The sequence below is a fragment of the Astatotilapia calliptera genome, chromosome 23 (assembly GCF_900246225.1).
Source record: "Astatotilapia calliptera chromosome 23, fAstCal1.2, whole genome shotgun sequence".
In the NCBI taxonomy this organism is placed as follows: domain Eukaryota; kingdom Metazoa; phylum Chordata; class Actinopteri; order Cichliformes; family Cichlidae; genus Astatotilapia; species Astatotilapia calliptera.
This window is the reverse complement of record NC_039323.1, coordinates 10,882,483-10,901,516: the sequence shown is the minus strand read 5'-3', so window position 1 is coordinate 10,901,516 and position 19,034 is coordinate 10,882,483. Positions and strand designations below refer to the sequence as shown.

Here is a 19,034-nt window from a genome sequence, read left to right as displayed (position 1 = left end):
GTGTAACCCCAGCGGGCTGCGCGTCGGTGTGTTTGTATTCACGTATGCGCTGATGTTTTCATATCAGTGTGCTCAGTTAGACAGTAAGCCCTATTCATGCTCATGCAGATCTGCCTCCAACAGATTGTCTGGCAATCAGTCTGTCCTTGTGCCCTCTGTGTGCGTGAGTGTGTATTTGTATGTCCCAGATATTCAGACTCCGGCCGCTAACCCTAACCAACCCCCCAAATGCCCTGCCCTCCCCTCCCCAACCCTCTCTCAGTCGCTCTCACACAATAACCGGAAAAGGCTCAGCTCCATTACACAAACGCTGAGGGGACGACGAGGGAAAATAGCAACACTCTCCACAACATCGTGCTGCTGATGTCTGTAATAATTACAGTCAGAGGAGATTAGAGTGGAGATAGCAAGTATATCTGATTGTATATGTGGCAGCTCAACATTTATAGAAAACAAGGCGGTGTGCAGTTTCAGTGTTTATCTCAGTTTTTGTGCTGAAAGGTTCGACTGTCTCACTGAATGAACACGTTACTGTCCTTCTGTGCCACAAGCAGACAACGCTACAATCACTTCCTGGGAGTAAAACGGGATTGCTCAGAAATTATTGTTCAAAGAAACTCGGGGCTTTCTTTATCGGACTGCCGAATGAGAATCAGACCTTGGAAATATTATCGCAGATGAAAAAAACAAAACAGACCAGTTGCTTTCTTGAATTAACCGATTGTGCCGTCGGTTCCCTGTTAAACTCGAGGAACACAAAACACAGCTGACAGCCCAAAGTCACAAAGGACATCGTTTCTGTGTACGTTGCGTGCCGAGTGAAAACGACTCCTCTCTGGGGCAGCGCACAGACCTGAAGGTCACCGGTTCAATCCCTGGGATGGAAAGATAGACTTGGAACCAGAGGTGAGAGCAGCATTAGAAATGAATCCATCAGAGGGGCAGCTCAGAGTCAGAGAGGCAGAAATGGGTTGCACATGTGCAGCAGAGGCAGAGAGGATGATGAAGAAGATTCATGGATGTAGTGAAGGAGGACATGCAGAGGGTCGGTGTGACAGAGGTGGATGCTGGGATGGGGGCAGATGGTCTGCTGTGACGACCACTTATGGAAAAGAAGGAGGAGAAGAAGGTTTTCAGTATTATGAAGGCAGTTCACTTCTTGCTGGTATACATCGCAATGTTAACTTCTGCTGCAGACACAACCTGCTGCAGAGCAGGCTGCGACCTGGAAAGATGCCTCAGACCTCAGTGTGCTGAGAGTAAGAGGAAGTTTTTAAAGTATTGTCTTTCCCTGACGCACATTAGTAGAAAAATAGATTTCTACTAATTTTATCCTCCCTATCAGCTCTAATATCTGAAAACAAGGCACCTATGTTTGTACTTGTTGACCTTTATATCACATTTGCATGTGCGCTAGGCTGACATTTGAATTGTGCTTTTATACTTGTTCTGTACCTGCTCTCACACTCTCGGGGCTGCAGCTGAGAGATTTTAAAAACCGACACTGTCTTCCGCATATCTGAACACGGATTTCATCTGTCAGATTTTCCCGAGTCTCAGTGAACTCAGTGATGTAATACTAATCAGTTCAATTACACTCCTTCCTTTAAACTTTACAAATGCACCAGCTCTTTGTAGTGATGATCATCCGTACAGAGCTTTTAAACACTGCTCATCTGTCAGTTTTTTCAACTGGTCTGCTGACAATAGGCCTGTCTGTGGTTCTAGTGAATCATACAACACCGCCTCCGTCATGTGAACGTGATCATTGAGAAACCAGAGGTTAACTTGGGTTGATAATGACCTTTGTGTGACCCCTGACAGCAGATGTTGGGTTAAATGGACCTTGATTTTAAAGGTATGTTGCGTTTTTAATAGAGGGCTCATCAGCAGCTCAGTGGTTAAGTGGGACTGTGTTCAGAGGGGAGGCAAAAAAAACCTGATTCATTCAGTGATCTTCAGAAGCCACAAGCTCCACAGCTGATTACAGAAGTTGAACTAAAGAGGAAGCTAACTCAGAGTCATGCACAGACAGCTCAAATACAGTCCAGCCCTGTGCTGACCTGTTGTTCCTTTCCTCATTTTCTACTGTTAAAATGGTGGATGGTCATACCGACCTTGGTACCAACCACCTGCGGCTGAAATCTTCTGTGAAAGGCAGCCAATCAGAAAGCAGGTTGGTTTAAAGTATGTCCTGAGGTCCAGTATAAGATAAATAAAGATTGTTTTAAGCAGAAAATCACAGGAAGCTACTCTGGAGTCCAACAACAAAATTTGTGGAGCTGGAAATGAGCATTTAAGTGTCTGTGTATGCATATCTGCTCCCATGCACTTCATCATCACGATCATCACTTTATTTCCAAAGCACTTAAAAACAACATAAGTGCTGTAGAAAAAAATGAGAGATCAAGTGTAAAACATTGAATCAGCTACAAGTTCATTCATAAATGCCAGATTTGAAATAGTACTACGCTAAAATCTGAGTTATGTGCTCTTGTTTGCTTTTCTGGCACAATTTCACCTACGTCCCAGGTGCATGGAGAAGTTATTAGGTTACCAGACCAACGCGTTTCGGCTTCATCATGACCCCGATGAAGGCCACAAGCCGACAGGGTCGTGAAAATCGTGCAGCAGCGTTTTTGTAACGGGTGTAGACGTGAGAGGGAGGCAGAGTAACAATAATCCAGACGAGAGGTGATGCCTTTAGGTGGGATCTAGACAGGATGGGCTTGATTTTTGACAGCTGCCTCAACTGAAAGCACTTAAAAACAGGGAGGACTCGACTTGCATGTGGCGGTTAAGTTTTAGGCTGGGGTCCATTTTCACACCTAAATTAGTGATGCTGGATTTTTCATGTATGGCCAAGGAGGAAAAGTCAAAGGTAGGGATACAGCTGGAGCTACTGGATTTAAAAAGCATGACCCCAATCTTTTTTTTCCTTTAAAATTAAGGGTATTCGGTGCCATCCATCCCCTGATGTCACTGGGATAATCAAGGAGAGGCTCTAATGCACACAAGAAGTGTTTAAGCTCTTTATGCATACAGGAGGTCTCATCCGTATGTAAGAGTTCTCTGAAAGTCGTGTTTATGCAGTAAAGTTTACTTATTGAATCCATCAGCTCAGCTCGCAGATGAGCAGAGAGCCTGCGCTAATCTTCTCCGCTTGTAACTTTCTCGTTACGACAGATCAGACGAGAGCCTTCATCAAACAAAAGCATGATCTGTCTCAGTGTTGGATATTTCTGAGAAGCTGTCCCAACACTGCAAATTCCACTTAATGTTTTTATTTCTTTTTACGTGAAGTTTGACTGTTTTCACACAGATGAGACTTTCCTCAGGTTCCTTTCATCTTGGAAGAGTTTTAGTGACAGTGAGAGACAAGCTGTAACTGACTTTCATTTGTGAGCAGCTGTGTCAGTCTCTGGAAACACATATCGGCACCCGGCGTGTCTCCTGCATCTCTTACTTACTTTACTGATTAATCATGAGTCAATAACTTTTATTAGTTGTGTTATCAGTTTGCTATTTCGGTGATAATGTGTGGGAGTATTACTCAGAGATGAGATATCAGAGTATCTTTTTGGCATTTTAATAAACACGTAAGGGCTCTGAGTCAGTCGTGACCTCTCAGTCTAATCTAATACGGACATCTAATTAGCCAATCACATGGCAGGAACTCAGGGCACTGAGGCGTGTAGACATTTTCAAGATGTCCTGAAGTTCAGACTAATTGCCAGGGTGGGGAAGGAAGGTGATTTTAAGTGACTGTAAATGTAGTTGTTGGTGTGAGTGCTTCAGATACTGTTGCTCTGCTGGGATTTTCCGACGTGGCCGTCTCCGCCGTCACAGAGATGATATGATTCGACTGGTTTGGCTGCTTTGAGCTGAAGGAAGGCAACAATAACTCAAATAACCACTCATTACAAACTAGGTGTGCAGAAGAACATCTCTGAATCCGTAGCATGTTGAAGCTTGAAGCACATGGGCTGCAACGGCTCCTGTGAGCTACATACAGGAAAGTGAAGCTGCAGTCTGCACCAGCTCACCCAGCTAACATTCACACATTCACACTTCAGTTGTTGCATGCAGACTGGAGTCAAACCACCAACTTTCCGATTAGTAGGCAACCTGCTCTACCACCTGAGCTAAAGCCACCCCAGGCTTTCTGACGCTGATGCTTTGAGTAGAAAAGCTCTATGTAAGAGCCAGTCCACACCGTACCCATCTTCCGATAGCTCAGATAGTCTCAAACTGGTTTGTTCGTGATGATGAATCTGATCCAATAGAGCAACTTTAGGATGCGGTAAACGTCATGGATGCAGCAGCTGTCAGGGATGTTTCCAGCAGTGTGCTGAATCTGTGCCATAAAGTATAAAGATGGTTCTGAAGCATTAGCAAGGTGTTGCCTAATGTGTTCCCACAGCCAGTGCTTTAGTTCAGTTGTAGTTAACTGTATAACCTTCCTCCGATAGTTCAGTGACTCCAGCTGAAATGTTAAACGGGCCTTGCAGTAATAAACTGTTTGAGATCGTTCTCTTCCTGCTTTTCATCATTTTATCCCTGCCGGCAAGATTTCTGTTCAAAATATCATAAACAATTATTTTTCTCTCTTCTCCTTTCAAAGCTGATAGTCATTTCATTGGAGCGATGGTTGGTGTGTGTGCGCCTGTTTAGAGATGAGGGTTCGCGTTCAGGTGTGAGTGTCACGGCCAGACCGATGATGGCTTGTAGCCAGGCTGGCTGAGAGGGAGGACACACAGCAGGAAGGACAGAGTGACATAGCCACAGGACAGGCCAGCGAGAGCTATGAGAGCAGACACACACACACACACACACGCTTAAATAAGGCGATTTAAATGACTCATACCCAAACAAACACTGCACTCGCATGAAATGACAAACGTGCTGATTCAAAGACGTTTCCATTTCTATCTGCAATGAAACATGCTTGTGCACACACACACATGTGAACACACGCGCACACACACTCTGACTGCTGGTATCTTAGGGTCAGCGCGGAGCGCCGCTCTGTAATCAGAGATGTGAACGACGTCCACATCACAAAATCGCGGCTTCTCAAAATAGTTCTTCCCTTTCATCTCTCCCCTCTCCGACGGGCTCCCTCCCTCTCACCCAAAGCGAGCCCAGCATCGATGTGACGAAACACCCATGTCATCTCTTGTGACACAGCGTGCCACGCGCACGCACGCACGCACGCACGCACGCTTCACATACAACTCGCGCAGCGTGACCACTTTCTTTGCTCCTATCTAAATCGAAGCAAAGTCTGTGATGTGATGACTCTTGATTGGTGCAAGCTGGGTCACTTTGATCTGTCTACCGTTTATCGTCGCGTTCAGCTGCCATCCTGTGACAGAAGCAGAACATTCAAACACTTTAACCTCTCAGGCTGCAGCTCACCCAAATTATAATGCCACATGCTCCTCAATGCTTGCTTTAAAATTCCAGTTTAGGCTGATTTAGTGTAAATCCAGCAGCTGCTGCTAATTTTACCCCCTCTGTTCGTTTGTCTCTGCCCTAAAAAAACAGATTATATAGCTTGAAATTGATGCTGTTTCCCCTCTGCCATCAGGAGAGCAGAGGAAATAGCTCTTAGTACTGTTTCCTACAGTAGCACCGTATGCACTTGTGTTTACAGAGCAGACCTGAGCTCGGTGAGCCTGTGCTGTGTTACAGCGCCGTATGTGTGTGTTTGTCGGCATGTTCAGACAGGAGCTGCTTTGCTCCGACTCGTTTACATTCCTGAGACAAACAGCAGAAAAGGAGCTGGCATTTGTTTCTCTCGTCTCTTTCTCTTCATCTCTGCCAGCGTTCTCTCTTTCTCTCGCTAATTATTTCGGCTCTAAAGACACACGTGCGCGATGTAAAAACACAGGTGATCGTGGGCTTAAGCACACATCAGGTGAGGAGTTGGGCGAACCCTTCAGCCGGGTACGCGGGGGCACAGACGGACGTCACGCCGACAGACACGCTGCAGAGAGAGCGTGGGGGCAAAATACAAAGTGTGTAAGAGATAAAGCCACTGGTACTTATCGCCTTCTCAGCTGCTTTATCAGTTACGAGGTAGTCAGCAGAGCTTGTGTTGTTGCTCAAGGTTAGGCGGGGCTCGGGGTTACGCAAATGTGCCGTACATATCATTTCACGTTACGGTCACTCTTAATAAGAGCTTGTCTAAAGGTCCTAAAACCATTCCAATGCGTCCCACATCACTGATCATTAATAATCATCAATAAACATGATAAACACATGGCTGGCAGTAGGCCTCATCATACTGGAACTGTACAGTGTGTTCACTTTGGTCTTTAAAGGCTCATTAATGTCATCTAAAATACAACAAGAAGCAGCCAGAGAGCACAAACATCCGCCCAGGCAGCTCGCTCTCTGGGCACTGTGTACTTTTAAGGGAATAGTAGAGTATCTTCCATATATTCATGTGCATATAGTACACATGTAGCATTCACTCCATCGGTTACACATTTAGTAATTGTACATTTATTGAAACGGTTCTAATCTGTTACTGTTATGTGTCTAAAAAAAGTCATAATAAAGTAACACGATCCCTGTGTGACATTCCCTGTAAGCATGTTGTCAGTGCAACATTTAAATAACTCAGGTCCTGACCTTCAGATCAGTCTGTTCACCATAAAGGAGGGTCAGAGGTCAAATCTGACATTTGAAATCTTACTTTTTATATTTTGACCATACAGGGAGTGCAGAATTATTAGGCAAATGAGTATTTTGTCCACATCATCCTCTTCATGCATGTTGTCTTACTCCAAGCTGTATAGGCTCGAAAGCCTACTACCAATTAAGCATATTAGGTGATGTGCATCTCTGTAATGAGAAGGGGTGTGGTCTAATGACATCAACACCCTATATCAGGTGTGCATAATTATTAGGCAACGTCCTTTCCTTTGGCAAAATGGGTCAAAAGAAGGACTTGACAGGCTCAGAAAAGTCAAAAATAGTGAGATATCTTGCAGAGGGATGCAGCAGTCTCAAAATTGCAAAGCTTCTGAAGCGTGATCATCGAACAATCAAGCGTTTCATTCAAAATAGTCAACAGGGTCGCAAGAAGCGTGTGGAAAAACCAAGGCGCCAAATAACTGCCCATGAACTGAGAAAAGTCAAGCGTGCAGCTGCCAAGATGCCACTTGCCACCAGTTTGGCCATATTTCAGAGCTGCAACATCACTGGAGTGCCCAAAAGCACAAGGTGTGCAATACTCAGAAACATGGCCAAGGTAAGAAAGGCTGAAAGACGACCACCACTGAACAAGACACACAAGCTGAAACGTCAAGACTGGGCCAAGAAATATCTCGAGACTGGTTTTTCTAAGGTTTTATGGACTGATGAAATGAGAGTGAGTCTTGATGGGCCAGATGGATGGGTCCGTGGCTGGATTGGTAAAGGGCACAGAGAGCTCTAGTCCGACTCAGACGCCAGCAAGGTGGAGGTGGAGTACTGGTTTGGGCTGGTATCATCAAAGATGAGCTTGTGGGGCCTTTTCGGGTTGAGGATGGAGTCAAGCTCAACTCCCAGTCCTACTACCAGTTTCTGGAAGACACCTTCAAGCAGTGGTACAGGAAGTAGTCTGCATCCTTCAAGAAAAACACGATTTTCATGCAGGACAATGCTCCATCACACGCGTCCAAGTACTCCACAGCGTGGCTGGCAAGAAAGGGTATAAAAGAAGAAAAACTAATGACATGGCCACCTTGTTCACCTGATCTGAACCCCATTGAGAACCTGTGGTCCATCATCAAATGTGAGATTTACAAGGAGGGAAAACAGTACACCTCTCTGAACAGTGTCTGGGAGGCTGTGGTTGCTGCTGCACGCAATGTTGATGGTGAACAGATCAAAACACTGACAGAATCCATGGATGGCAGGCTTTTGAGTGTCCTTGCAAAGAAAGGTGGCTATATTGGTCGCTGATTTGTTTTTGTTTTGTTTTTGAATGTCAGAAATGTATATTTGTGAATGTGGAGATGTTATATTGGTGTCACTGGTAAAAATAAATAATTGAAATGGGTATATATTTGTTTTTTGTTAAGTTGCCTAATAATTATGCACAGTAATAGTCACCTGCACACACAGATATCCCCCTAAAATAGCTAAAAGTAAAAACAAACTAAAAACTACTTCCAAAAACATTCAGCTTTGATATTAATGAGTTTTTTGGATTCATTGACAACATGGTTGTTGTTCAATAATAAAGTTATTCCTCAAAAATACAACTTTCCTAATAATTCTGCACTCCCTGTATGCACACGTTCTAAGGCTTTTTGTCAGTTTTCATGACAAAATCATGAAGTTGACCTTGAAGGCCTCAATGGACACGAGCCAGGTTGTAAACACGACCCCGCTCTACGCCCCCCACAAAGTTTGATCACATGGCATTCAAAACTCTTCAAGCGATCGCGTTCGTGGACACAGTGAAAACCAGAAACAGAACCACCCGAGTGGAAGTCATAAAGGACTGTGATATTTGTTTATGGACTTAATGATAAGATCCGTAATGAGTATCGGCTGTCGATCGTTAGTTTGCACAGTTTGCACTTGTGTGGGTTGACTGTGTGCATCGCGATATCTTGGCTGTTCTTGGGCTAATCATCGGGGCTCGGACGGTATCGGGAAAATAACTTTGGATGATTTATTGCCCTGAGTCTGAGCTGTGGGCTTGATTGAGGCCGGACGTTCTGGGCGCGGTGGTTGAACCGTGCAGATGGTTGCGCCGTTTGGTGATGGCCAACGCTCTTGCTGCCTCTGAGTTTGTCTTAACTGTCTTAACCGTCTAAGCTGTCCATGAAGCCCAGAAGCTGTTTAACTGATCTTAAATCCCCTGCAGCTTACTCCTCCTTATCGCCTCTTTTTTCTTCCCCCCCCTTTTCGTCTCCTCTCATTTCACATACCCACTACTCACTTATTCTCCCTCGGTGTCTGCCCGTCGTTGCTTTCTCTCTCATCAGATGAATTGCTGTAGCTAAAATGGAAACTTGTGTCCTCCTGCTTATCCCTCAGCTGTCATCTCCACTTTTCAGTACACCCCATCAGGTCATAGTTATCAGATTACCTTGAACCAATTATAACAACAATCAATGGAATAGTCGTTGGCCATGTTGCTGTTGCAGCGAGGTTACAGTAAGGCTGACGAGCCGTTCTTAAACTATTTCTGAAAGGAATTTGGTCCCTGTTTCTTCTGATAAATGCAACTTATTGTTCTTTCCTCCCTCCTTTAATCATCCCTCATTCTCTCTCTTTCCAGACGAATACAAGAAGGGAGTGGAGGAGGTGAAGTACATGAGAGGGGATGAAAACCGAGTGAATGCACGCAACCAGGAGAACCTGGTGAGACACACAAACACGCACACACCATCCGCTGACAGCCTGTCATCGGCTCACAGACTCGCAGACCTTTTCCTGACAGTCCATCAGATGAGGCGAACAGACTGCTGTTTGTGTCCAGAGGCGGCTCCATCAGCCTGACCAGCCTGCACGCACACACACATTGTCTTAGTGCAAAAAACACACACAAAACTTGCCTCGCATGCAGGTAGAAACAACATGAGGCGTGTGTGGAATGTGTGGGCTGATCGCTCGGTTGGTTTCACTCCCTCCTGCAAAACTTTTAGGTCTTCAGTGGTGCAAAGACGTACTATATCGTGACTGGGAAAGTCATTCTGCTTCAGAAATTTGCAGAACAGCTTCCCTGTTACATAATAATGTTTGGATGCATTATTCCTCAAAAGGTGAAACTTGCAAAAACAGGTTTTTATCCTCTCCAGATCACTAACTGACTGAAAAGAATGAGCGTCATGTAAATTAGGTCTGCCTTCATATTCAGGTTCACGTTATTTTATTTTACCTGTAGGTAGTTTTGGTCTGCAGTCATGAGTCATACTGTCTCACATGCGCATTTTCAGTACAGACACACACAACAGATAAGGACTGTATTCAATGCAGTTTTATTTATATAGCGCCAAATGAGTTGTTGTAAGACACAAGCTGCGTTTTTACATAGCCCGGTCCGTCTGCCGTTTGCGGTCTGACCAGCATCCGTGTAGCTGCTTGCTCTCACAAAGTAATCCTCACTCAGAGACTCAGAGGTGGAAAATGCATGATGCGGAAACACAGCAGGAAACGCATGCATGGTGATCAACCTTCATCAGAGCCGATAATCAGTTTTATTAGGCATACGTACATTATGCCTCTTTCCCGTGTCCCACGCCCGTCACGCAGTGCCGTCTGGGTGAGGATTGTAATTTGATAATCCAGGTTTGATGTGACATTTGCTTCCAGTGATGTAGCTGTTTGTTTTAAACGTATCTATCAGCTGATAATGAAAACTAATGGTGTGCATGTGCGTGCGTTTTCAGGAGAAGAGTAATGTCCAGCACAAGGGCAAACAGCAGAAAGAGGTTCCTGCACCAAACATCAAATCCAAGTAAGTCATGAGTAGCGGGTTTAATCTCGTAAACATGCAGTGGGAATAAATAATAACATCTATTCTTTATGGGCAACTTCGGTAATTTGAATGACAAATGTCAAAGGTACAGTTTGCTCACATTACGTAATATATTTTCTTTTTGTTTTGTGACAGAGGAAGCCACAGTTTCTCTTTCTGTTTCCACGCTGATTTCGTCTGTTTTCAACGTTCAAAATGAACTGTTGAGCCGGAGGTTCTTAAACTGTGGCGGGGGCCCCCTCTCAGAGCCATGCAGCCAGTAGAAAGGGGACCTAGAAAAATGTGAAATAATCTTGCGAATGAAAAATAAGCCGAAGTTATCAGGCTGAACGTTATTTCACTCGAATTCAAGCCGGAGCCTTTTTATTCTGACGAGTTCTAATGAAAACAAACAGAAATTATTACTGAAGCGCGTCTGAATCTGGCTGAACTGATGCGTTCATAAGCGGCTGCTTCCATTAAGTTGTCACCTCAGTATGTTAATGTTATGACGTGAAGCGAGCGATATTTTGTGTCTGGCTTTTGTAATCCTGCCTCGTGGCCGGCCCCCGCTGCGTGCATGTTGATGAGCCTCTGCGTGCGTACATCACGGCTGCTGCCGGCTGCAGTCTTTAGTCTTTTGCTGCATTAATTCTTTATTAAATGATCTTTTAAAATCCTCCAAACAGAACTGTTTCTCACACTGCGGTGAGGGATGTGTGTGCGTGTCTGTGCTGTATGTGTGTGTGGGGGGGTTGTAATGGAAAATTCTCATGATGTATTTGTTGCCTCCCCCCTCCTCCTCATCTCCATCCTCCAACTTCCTCTCCCCCCCTCTCTAACTTTTCCATTTGTGTCTGTGTCTCTCAGCATTCACACGTCAGAAAGCCAGCAGGAATTTTTCAGGATGCTGGATGAGAAGATTGAGAAGGTGAGGAGGCCGGAAGTGGGGTTTGTTGGGGAGGGTTGCAGTGAAGGAGGGGCAGGGCATTTAAAATAACAGCTGGATCCTAAACCATTAAACATCTCCCTCACTGAGGGGGAGGAACAGGTGATCGCCACGGTGATGAGCGCTCGCTGCTCTTAGTCTGCCTCTTGAATTACGCTGCAAGCTCATAAACAGTCAGAAGCACCCAAAGTGAAATGAGTAATCCTCGATTCAGCTTCGCTATGACGGATTAAAATTTTCACCTCGGCCTTGAAACGTGGATGAGGAAATGTAGCTACAGCGTGAAGATAGTAAAATGTTGGTGTATTCGATATATTTCAAACATCTGGAGTTGATTCCAGGAGTTGCGAATAAAAGTTGCATCCTGGGACCTGTTTTGGTTGCAGCTGAAATCGGAGAGTACGTCCATGTAGGTTTTTGGTCACCGTGGTCTTTTTCAAAGGCGTTCCTTCTCATCCATCAGACCCCAAGGAGCCTCTTGGATGAGAGGTGGAACATTTTTTTAAATAACGTAAAGAAGTGCAGTCATCTTCGCTTTTAAACTGTTATGAAACTTGGAGAAGTTTGAATGTTCCCTGCAAATTATGAGTGACCAAATCACGGGGAGGTGCAACTGCCAGCAACCGCTCTGCAACCGGTCTCTAGGCCTGTGTGACGGGGACCTAAAATCAGACTGGATGTTGCCTCCAAACAGTCACAGCTATTATGGTCTGTGACTGCAGTGTGTGTAGTTAAAGCCGTGTTCCAGCCATGCCACAGATTTAATGCGATTCTATAAATCAGCTCTGTGACTTGTTTGACGTCAACAGAGAGCTACACAAATGAGAATGACGGCGAATGCTGGAGGAAAAAAACAGATTTCCAGATGAATGATAGTGATACTTGCTGCAGAGTCTGATGGATAGGGTTACATGATGGATTTTTACTAGGCTGCTGTTTTCTTGTATAAATGCAATCGGGTCATAATATGTTAATGTGGCCCAAAAATAAAGCCCGTTAACAGAGCTTTAATTACTGTCTGGTGTTTTAATCAAAACATTATGAGTGCAATCTGCAAATCTGAAAAAAGAAAACATATCTGTCACATTAACGTTGAAGTAAAAGTCTTTTAATTTGAAAAGCATCATTACTATAAAGTAATACAGAGTGGAAATATTACAGTACTGCACTCGGCGTCCTTCTGAGGCATCCTGTGATTTCAGAGCTTTTTTGAGGAGAGTTGGAGAAGCTCTGCAGAGGAAAGGAGAGCAGCTAGTTTAGCCCACCTTTAAGCACTTTATCGGGTGCCTGCAGACTGATGGTGGTCTGTGTAAATGAGGTGGTGTAACAGGTGTCGGCTCTTCTCATAGTCATGCTTTTGTTTGCAGGGACGAGACTACTGTTCGGAGGAGGAGGAGGAGGAAGATGGGACATAGCACAGAGGCCCCCAGGAGTCACCCCCACAGAGAGCCTCACCGTGTGTGTGTGTGTGTGTGTGTGTGTGTGTGTGTGTGTGTGTGTGTGTGTGTGTGTGTGCCTGAGAGAGCGCTAAATCAGTGTTTGACCAATGGGGTGTTGACAGGACACTTTATGTTGGTATGATTTTGTGAGTTGTTGAACATGTGGCAAAGATAATACTTTAAATACAAGCGAAAGAGTGGGGGATGCTTGAGACAGAGAGAGAGAATGGCATAAAGAAAACTTTCTTCAGAGACTATACACAGCCCTCCTTACTTAGCGCCTCACCCCTTCAGGCCCCGGGTGGACAGATGGAGGTGGCGAGGGATGAAGTGACAGGCAGATGAAAGGAGGGAGGGATGGAGGATGACGCAGTGACGGATGTGCACACATCGCGTGAACTCGCCTCTGACGGGTTGGGCACGGCCGTTTCCTCGAGCTGGATAAAGGCGGCTTCGCAGGCCTCCATCTGTCCTCCTGTCTGTCTGTCTGTCTGTCTGTCTATATTTAACCTCTGCAATTGGACAAAAGAACTTCCCAAATACGGAGGCCCAGGAAGGAGGAACATGTTGGTGGGTGTCTCGAGATGCACGAGTGGAGAAGAAAGAGCGCAGGGAAGGAGATATCTAACACTACCAGGATCCACACTGAACTCTTTGGCCTGCCTGGCTACAGTCAGGCTGGCCTGGGCCGCGGCAGCCTGAGAGAACGGGTGAGGGAGGAAGAGGGAAGGCGGAGAAAGGGGGGAATATTTTGGGGATATTTTAATAAGAGAGAATATGGAGCGAGCTGGTGATTTGAAACTCAACTCCTCCTGCCTTGAAGTCAAGGACCCTGTTTTTGTTTTTTGTTTTTGTTTTTTATTCTGTTCCAGCCAATCATTCACTCAAGCCCTTCCCTTCCATGATGTTCTTTTCTTCAGTTTGTTTTACTCTTGGCTTCCATCGTAGTGTATCCTCATCAAAGCCATTATCGCCCTCACCGCCACAGCAATCAGAGTGAAGCTGCATAATTCACCGCATCTGTGTCTCAACCCAATCCGTCCTCCACCTTTTACCAGAACCTGGCAGAGCCGTGCTCACGTGCACGTGCAGTCTATTCTTGTACATATGGTAGCACACACGCATTCCAGCACACGTTCGGCGTATCGATATGAGTCACTCAAACACATTAATGTGTTCTCCTCATTTCACCAGCAGACTGTCATGTGCATCAGTCAGAGGTGTTCCATGTAGCTCCACATTTCTGCTTTGGCTGAGTGTTCACACACACGCGCGCACACACACACACACACACACACACACACACACACTGGCACTGAAGCAGCAAACTGGGCTGAGCGTAAGGGGAGGATGCATGGTTGCCGTGGAGACACAGACCTAATCACTTTTTTTTCTTTTTCTTTGATTTGTTTTGTTTTGTTGCTGTTGTCATCTTTACTGGATACTTACTGTTGTATTATTTTAAATACTTTTTTCTATTAAAAATAGAAAGCGCAGAAGCTCTGATCCTGTGTGTACCATGTTAATGTGCGCGTGCGCGCCCCCGCTACTCGGAGCAGAGTAATGGAGCGCCATGATGCCGGCAGTGCACTGAGGAGGGAGAAGTCAGTCTATTTTTCTGTGGTCATGCTGCCTGAAGCCATGCAGTCAGAGCACATTCATTCATAACTGCAGCGCTGTGCTCTGCCACCTGCTGGCACAGACTCAGTACTGCAGTCTGCTCTGCAGGCGTTCTAATAAATACATATAAACATATTTTGGCCATGATCAACAACTTCGTGGGCACTCACATTTTTTTTTCTAGGTCAAAATAAATCAGTTAGATGTCAGCAATTCTCCAATGAGTATTCAAATCACGGCTCTTGAAATTATTTATCTATATAAATGTGAGCCCTCCGGGTGCATGAGCTAATTCAGCCCAACTGTCAAGCGGAGGTCAGCGTGACATCTCTCAAGCACAAAGATTATTCAAAGAGCTTCAGGAGGCAACGAAATCCTGCTTAAAACAACACGATCTACAAGCTTAATTGTAAAACATGCAGGGGGACACGACCTCGTCTCACAAATCATATAAATATAAAATATATTTAAATCATATGCTCGTATATCCCCTCAGACTTGATGTAGGAGTGTGCTGCAGCAGGCACACAGCTGAATGAATATCATTCATGCTGGTAAAGATGAACAGGGGTCTGTTGAGGCTGTGGTGTTGGCCTTTACTTCGCTGAAATTTTACCTGGAATCCTTTTTGATAAAAATTGTTGGGTGGAGTGGGTGTCAGTTTTTAAGCTCTCTGAAGGATGGTTTGATGGGGAAAATGTGATATCAGCACTAAAGCGATGGAGAAGTAGTGGGTGGAGGTGGAGAGGCAGCCTACGTGGAGGTGAGCACAGCTAAACAGGTGAGTGTCAGCTGTTTCTGTGCTGAAAATAACAGTGACGATACACAAATGCAGCTGTTGGTGGGTTACTCTATGCTGTTGCTCACCTTGGCTTGTAATCACCTGATTCTAAGACCCGGTTAGGGAAACTTCTGCCAGAGATAGCGGGCCTGCTTTCTTCTTCACATGCCTGTAAACCCCAGAGTGCTCCTGAGCTCGGCCTAATGTGCACACTTGGGACTGCGCGTATGATGCCTTGAGTGGGTAACAGTGGTAGAGCCGATCTCCTGGTTATGAAGGGAACATTTGGTGGCCCCGCTGTGTCTTTAATAGCTGTCTCTCTGTAACACACACGAACTCCTTCTTTACCTTGCATGACTCACTTGCAGGGGCGCATGAGGTTACAATCAGCAGCCGCTGAGCACATCGGCAGCGTGAAAGGCTCCCTGTGGGACGGCGCTCGCGGCAAGGCTCTCCCACACAGAGAAATAAAAGTGTTGGAGGCAGACACGGAGAGGGGGAGAGCGGGAGCGAGAAATTAAAATGAGGGAGTCGGGGAGGTGAGAGTGTAGGAGGGAGAGAGTGAGGAGGAGACGGATGTTGCCCGTTAACCTCAGACAGGAATATGGGCAAGAAAATGTTCTTTCCACCCTGACGTAAGTACCAATAAAGAGCCCACTCCTCCCTGCTTCCAGTGCGTGTGCGTGTGTGTGTGTGTGTGTGTGTGTGTGTGAACAGCCCAAAGTGTGAAAGTCTTTTTAAGGTACAACATGTTCTTGGCTTTCTGAGTGATTTAAATCCAGATTCTTAAAAAATATTTGAGCTAAATTCACTTTCATGAATTAAAAGTGGAACGACACTGCAGTGACTTTAAACTCCCCCAAAAAGCCTTAAAACTTTAGCACCTCCTGAGAAACACCAATAACTGAGATTTAAACCCACTAATTAATCTGAGAGTGACTCCAGGTCTGCTTGTGTTGAGTTTTCTTGGTTGGATGATTTATGTTTTAATCCAGATTACAGATGTAGACTTAAAAATTCCACAAGTTGTAAAACAAATGTTCAGATTTGGTCATCCTGGGATTATTAGCATCAAAGGAAAATAAACTGACAGGCAGAAATAAGATACTCTGATATTTGGATCGCCTGAAGGTGTCTGAGGAAGGCTAGATAGCTTTTAGAAGATCTATATCGATTAATTTTTAATAGGACAGAGAGCAGAGTGTAAAAAAGAATCAATTTAAATCATACGTTTTAAGACTGCCGCACTCCAACGGGCCTTAAATTTGAGATACTGTTATAGGACAGAATAATTTTTATGTATTATAAAAATTTAACCTGGCTTAACTTCAGTTTTAACCACGTGTGTAGACAGTACTGCATTTTGGATAGAAAATAATCACCTCACACATGCAGGTGAACATGTCTACGCCTGCGTATGACAGCCACATGAACGTATAAATATTCCTTGCATGTGGGAGCATGGTGCATGTTTGTGTGTGTGTGTGTACATGCAGACGTTGCCCACGTAGACAGTATGAGTCAGCTGTGAGAGGCAAACGGATGGCTTCCTGCCTGGATGCCTAGCAGGCCTCTGCTCAGTGTCTTAACTCTCTCCAGCACGTCCTGGCTGCCTAATACCCACTGTGGAGTAATCCTCTCTGTGAGCTCTAAACATACCTAAACACAATGTCAACCCCTGAACCTCCTCGTTCTCATTTTGTTTGGAGAAGCATACAGTTTCCATCCATCTACAGCGCGACTTAATGATATGTCCGTGTCTTTTAACCAGGCGTATGTAAAACCTCTAAGGATCCATGCTATGGATTACCCTGGAGAAGATGCAGCTCTCACGAGGGGGAGACCAAGGCTTACGAAAGGTGGAATTAGATGCATTTGCATTCACGCTGCACACCCACAAGAACTGACCTACTTAAATCTCAGGAAGCTAATTGTTGAGCGCATACACGCCCATGAGCAATTATGCAACCGCTTGGATGCGTCTACTTCATGTCAACATCACGATCTGATGATGGCTCAAGTGTGATGAAAAAGCACATTTTTTGCAAATTCCATGCATCACCGAAGTGACCAGCGGTGCAGGAAGGAGTGAAATGGATAGCCACACAGCCTGATTGGCTTCTGGTTCTGCACTTGTATTGTATTTTGCTGCAGTCTGCCAAATTCCCATCAGCTGAGTAAGCAGCCAGCGCTGGAGGAAAGACTTCAGCCTTGAGTCTAGTGGTCCTGAGGAGGCTGTGTTTCAGGAATAGGAGCTGTTTTTAGTTGACAAGTGTGGGAAAAATTTGACCATTGGAAGTGGGGATGAGTGGTTTAGTCTCCATCTGAAGTCCTTCAAGATAAGACTGTATATGTGTGAGAAAGAGAAATCTAATTCAGCAAGGATAAACCGGCAGCACCATCTGCTGGTTTGGGATTTCCCCATGATGCTGACACATGCCCGTGCACACCCTGAAAAGGGCTCTCTGCATGATCAGGCACTATCTATTAGAGGTGTACATCACCCAGACAGCCTGGGTGGACGCCCACCTATGTACGAGTCCACACATATAAATCAGCTCGCTGGCATTGCAACTAGAGTGGATTGCAACCTCTCCTCTCCTGAAATCACTTGCTTACAGTGAGCCATAGCAAAACAGCTTTAAAAGACTGCTGTGTGCAGCTGTCGTTATATGTGCGGGGTTGGTAATGTTTCACACGACTATGCCTTTACTCTTGTATTTTCCATTTGAATCTACAGCAAAATAAAAGTAAGCATAACCTTTGCTTTGTTGTCAAAGGAAGCGCAATCCTTTCTTCAGCTGGTTTTATGAGCGTCCTGGTAGAGAAAATAGCAGTACATATTTATCCTCCAGCTTTCTCTGACACGGTTTTCTAGTTTTTCAGTTAGGAAGGATTTACCCTTCTATTTCAAGCCAGAGCAGAGAAAGCACGGTTATTTAAGCAACCACAGTTTAACAAACCCAGAACCTTGGCAGCTTTTAAAACACATTTCTTCCAAACATGAGGGGAAAAAAAGAGACAGTTCAGCTCTATCTGTCATCCACAGATCAGTTACAGCAAAGACAAATGGCTTCACGTCAAGTACGCAACCAAAATTACAAAGCAGATGTTTTGCTGTGACAGAAGAGCGAATTCAAGCCAGCGGTGCCTAAAACTGACGCTGGTCCAGCAGGGCGAGGTTGTTCTCCGAGAGCTGCAGAGAAAGTGCAGAGTACAGTGACTAACACGGGTTTATGAGCATTTTCTTCTTTTTTAGGCTGAAACCTGAAGACTCCCGGTCCAGATTGGCCAGAGTTTGGACCTAAATGTTGATGCTGTTTATGTGGCCCTGAGAAAGCTGCCATCATCCTCATCTCTGACCTTTTTTAAAACAGCTGTGTGTAGCAATAAAAAGGACAGGTCCAAAATCTGTAAGGGTGGGGTGTCAGGACTGTAATTCGGAATCGCTCTTCATGTCTTTGGGAAAGCACTAGAGGGAGCTGAGGCATCGCGCAGACAGAGAGCATCCAGCAGCAGACAACATGGCAGAATACTCTCATTACCAGGTGGCAGAGATCCTAGCTTACATAAACACAACTGTGTCAAGACAGGGACAGCAGTAAGCCGGCTTTGTCTGTCTGTCTGTGTCTGTCTGCTATAATTAAAACAGGTTACCCGAGGGTTACTGTAATCATATAAGAGCAGAAGATATAATATCATAATAGGATGTAGAGATGGCTGTAGAGAGGCTGACTTTTGGAGTGCAAGGCGAAGCATTTTAGACACACTAAGCGA

The 19,034-nt window shown here is 45.1% G+C and overlaps 1 protein-coding gene across 2 annotated transcripts in view; it reads left to right on the top strand.

Moving 5' to 3' along the window:
* LOC113015673 (uncharacterized protein C1orf21 homolog) overlaps positions 1-14,362 on the top strand; it is a 31,088-nt gene extending 16,726 nt beyond the window's left edge. For both annotated transcript variants that reach the window (XM_026157781.1, XM_026157780.1), the window contains 4 exons: positions 9,290-9,372; positions 10,401-10,468; positions 11,339-11,399; positions 12,785-14,362. In XM_026157781.1, the coding sequence (XP_026013566.1) occupies positions 9,290-9,372; positions 10,401-10,468; positions 11,339-11,399; positions 12,785-12,832 (260 nt within the window). In that variant the 3' untranslated portion in view covers positions 12,833-14,362. The remainder of the gene's footprint in view (positions 1-9,289; positions 9,373-10,400; positions 10,469-11,338; positions 11,400-12,784) is intronic.
* Positions 14,363-19,034: the final 4,672 nt, after the last annotated feature.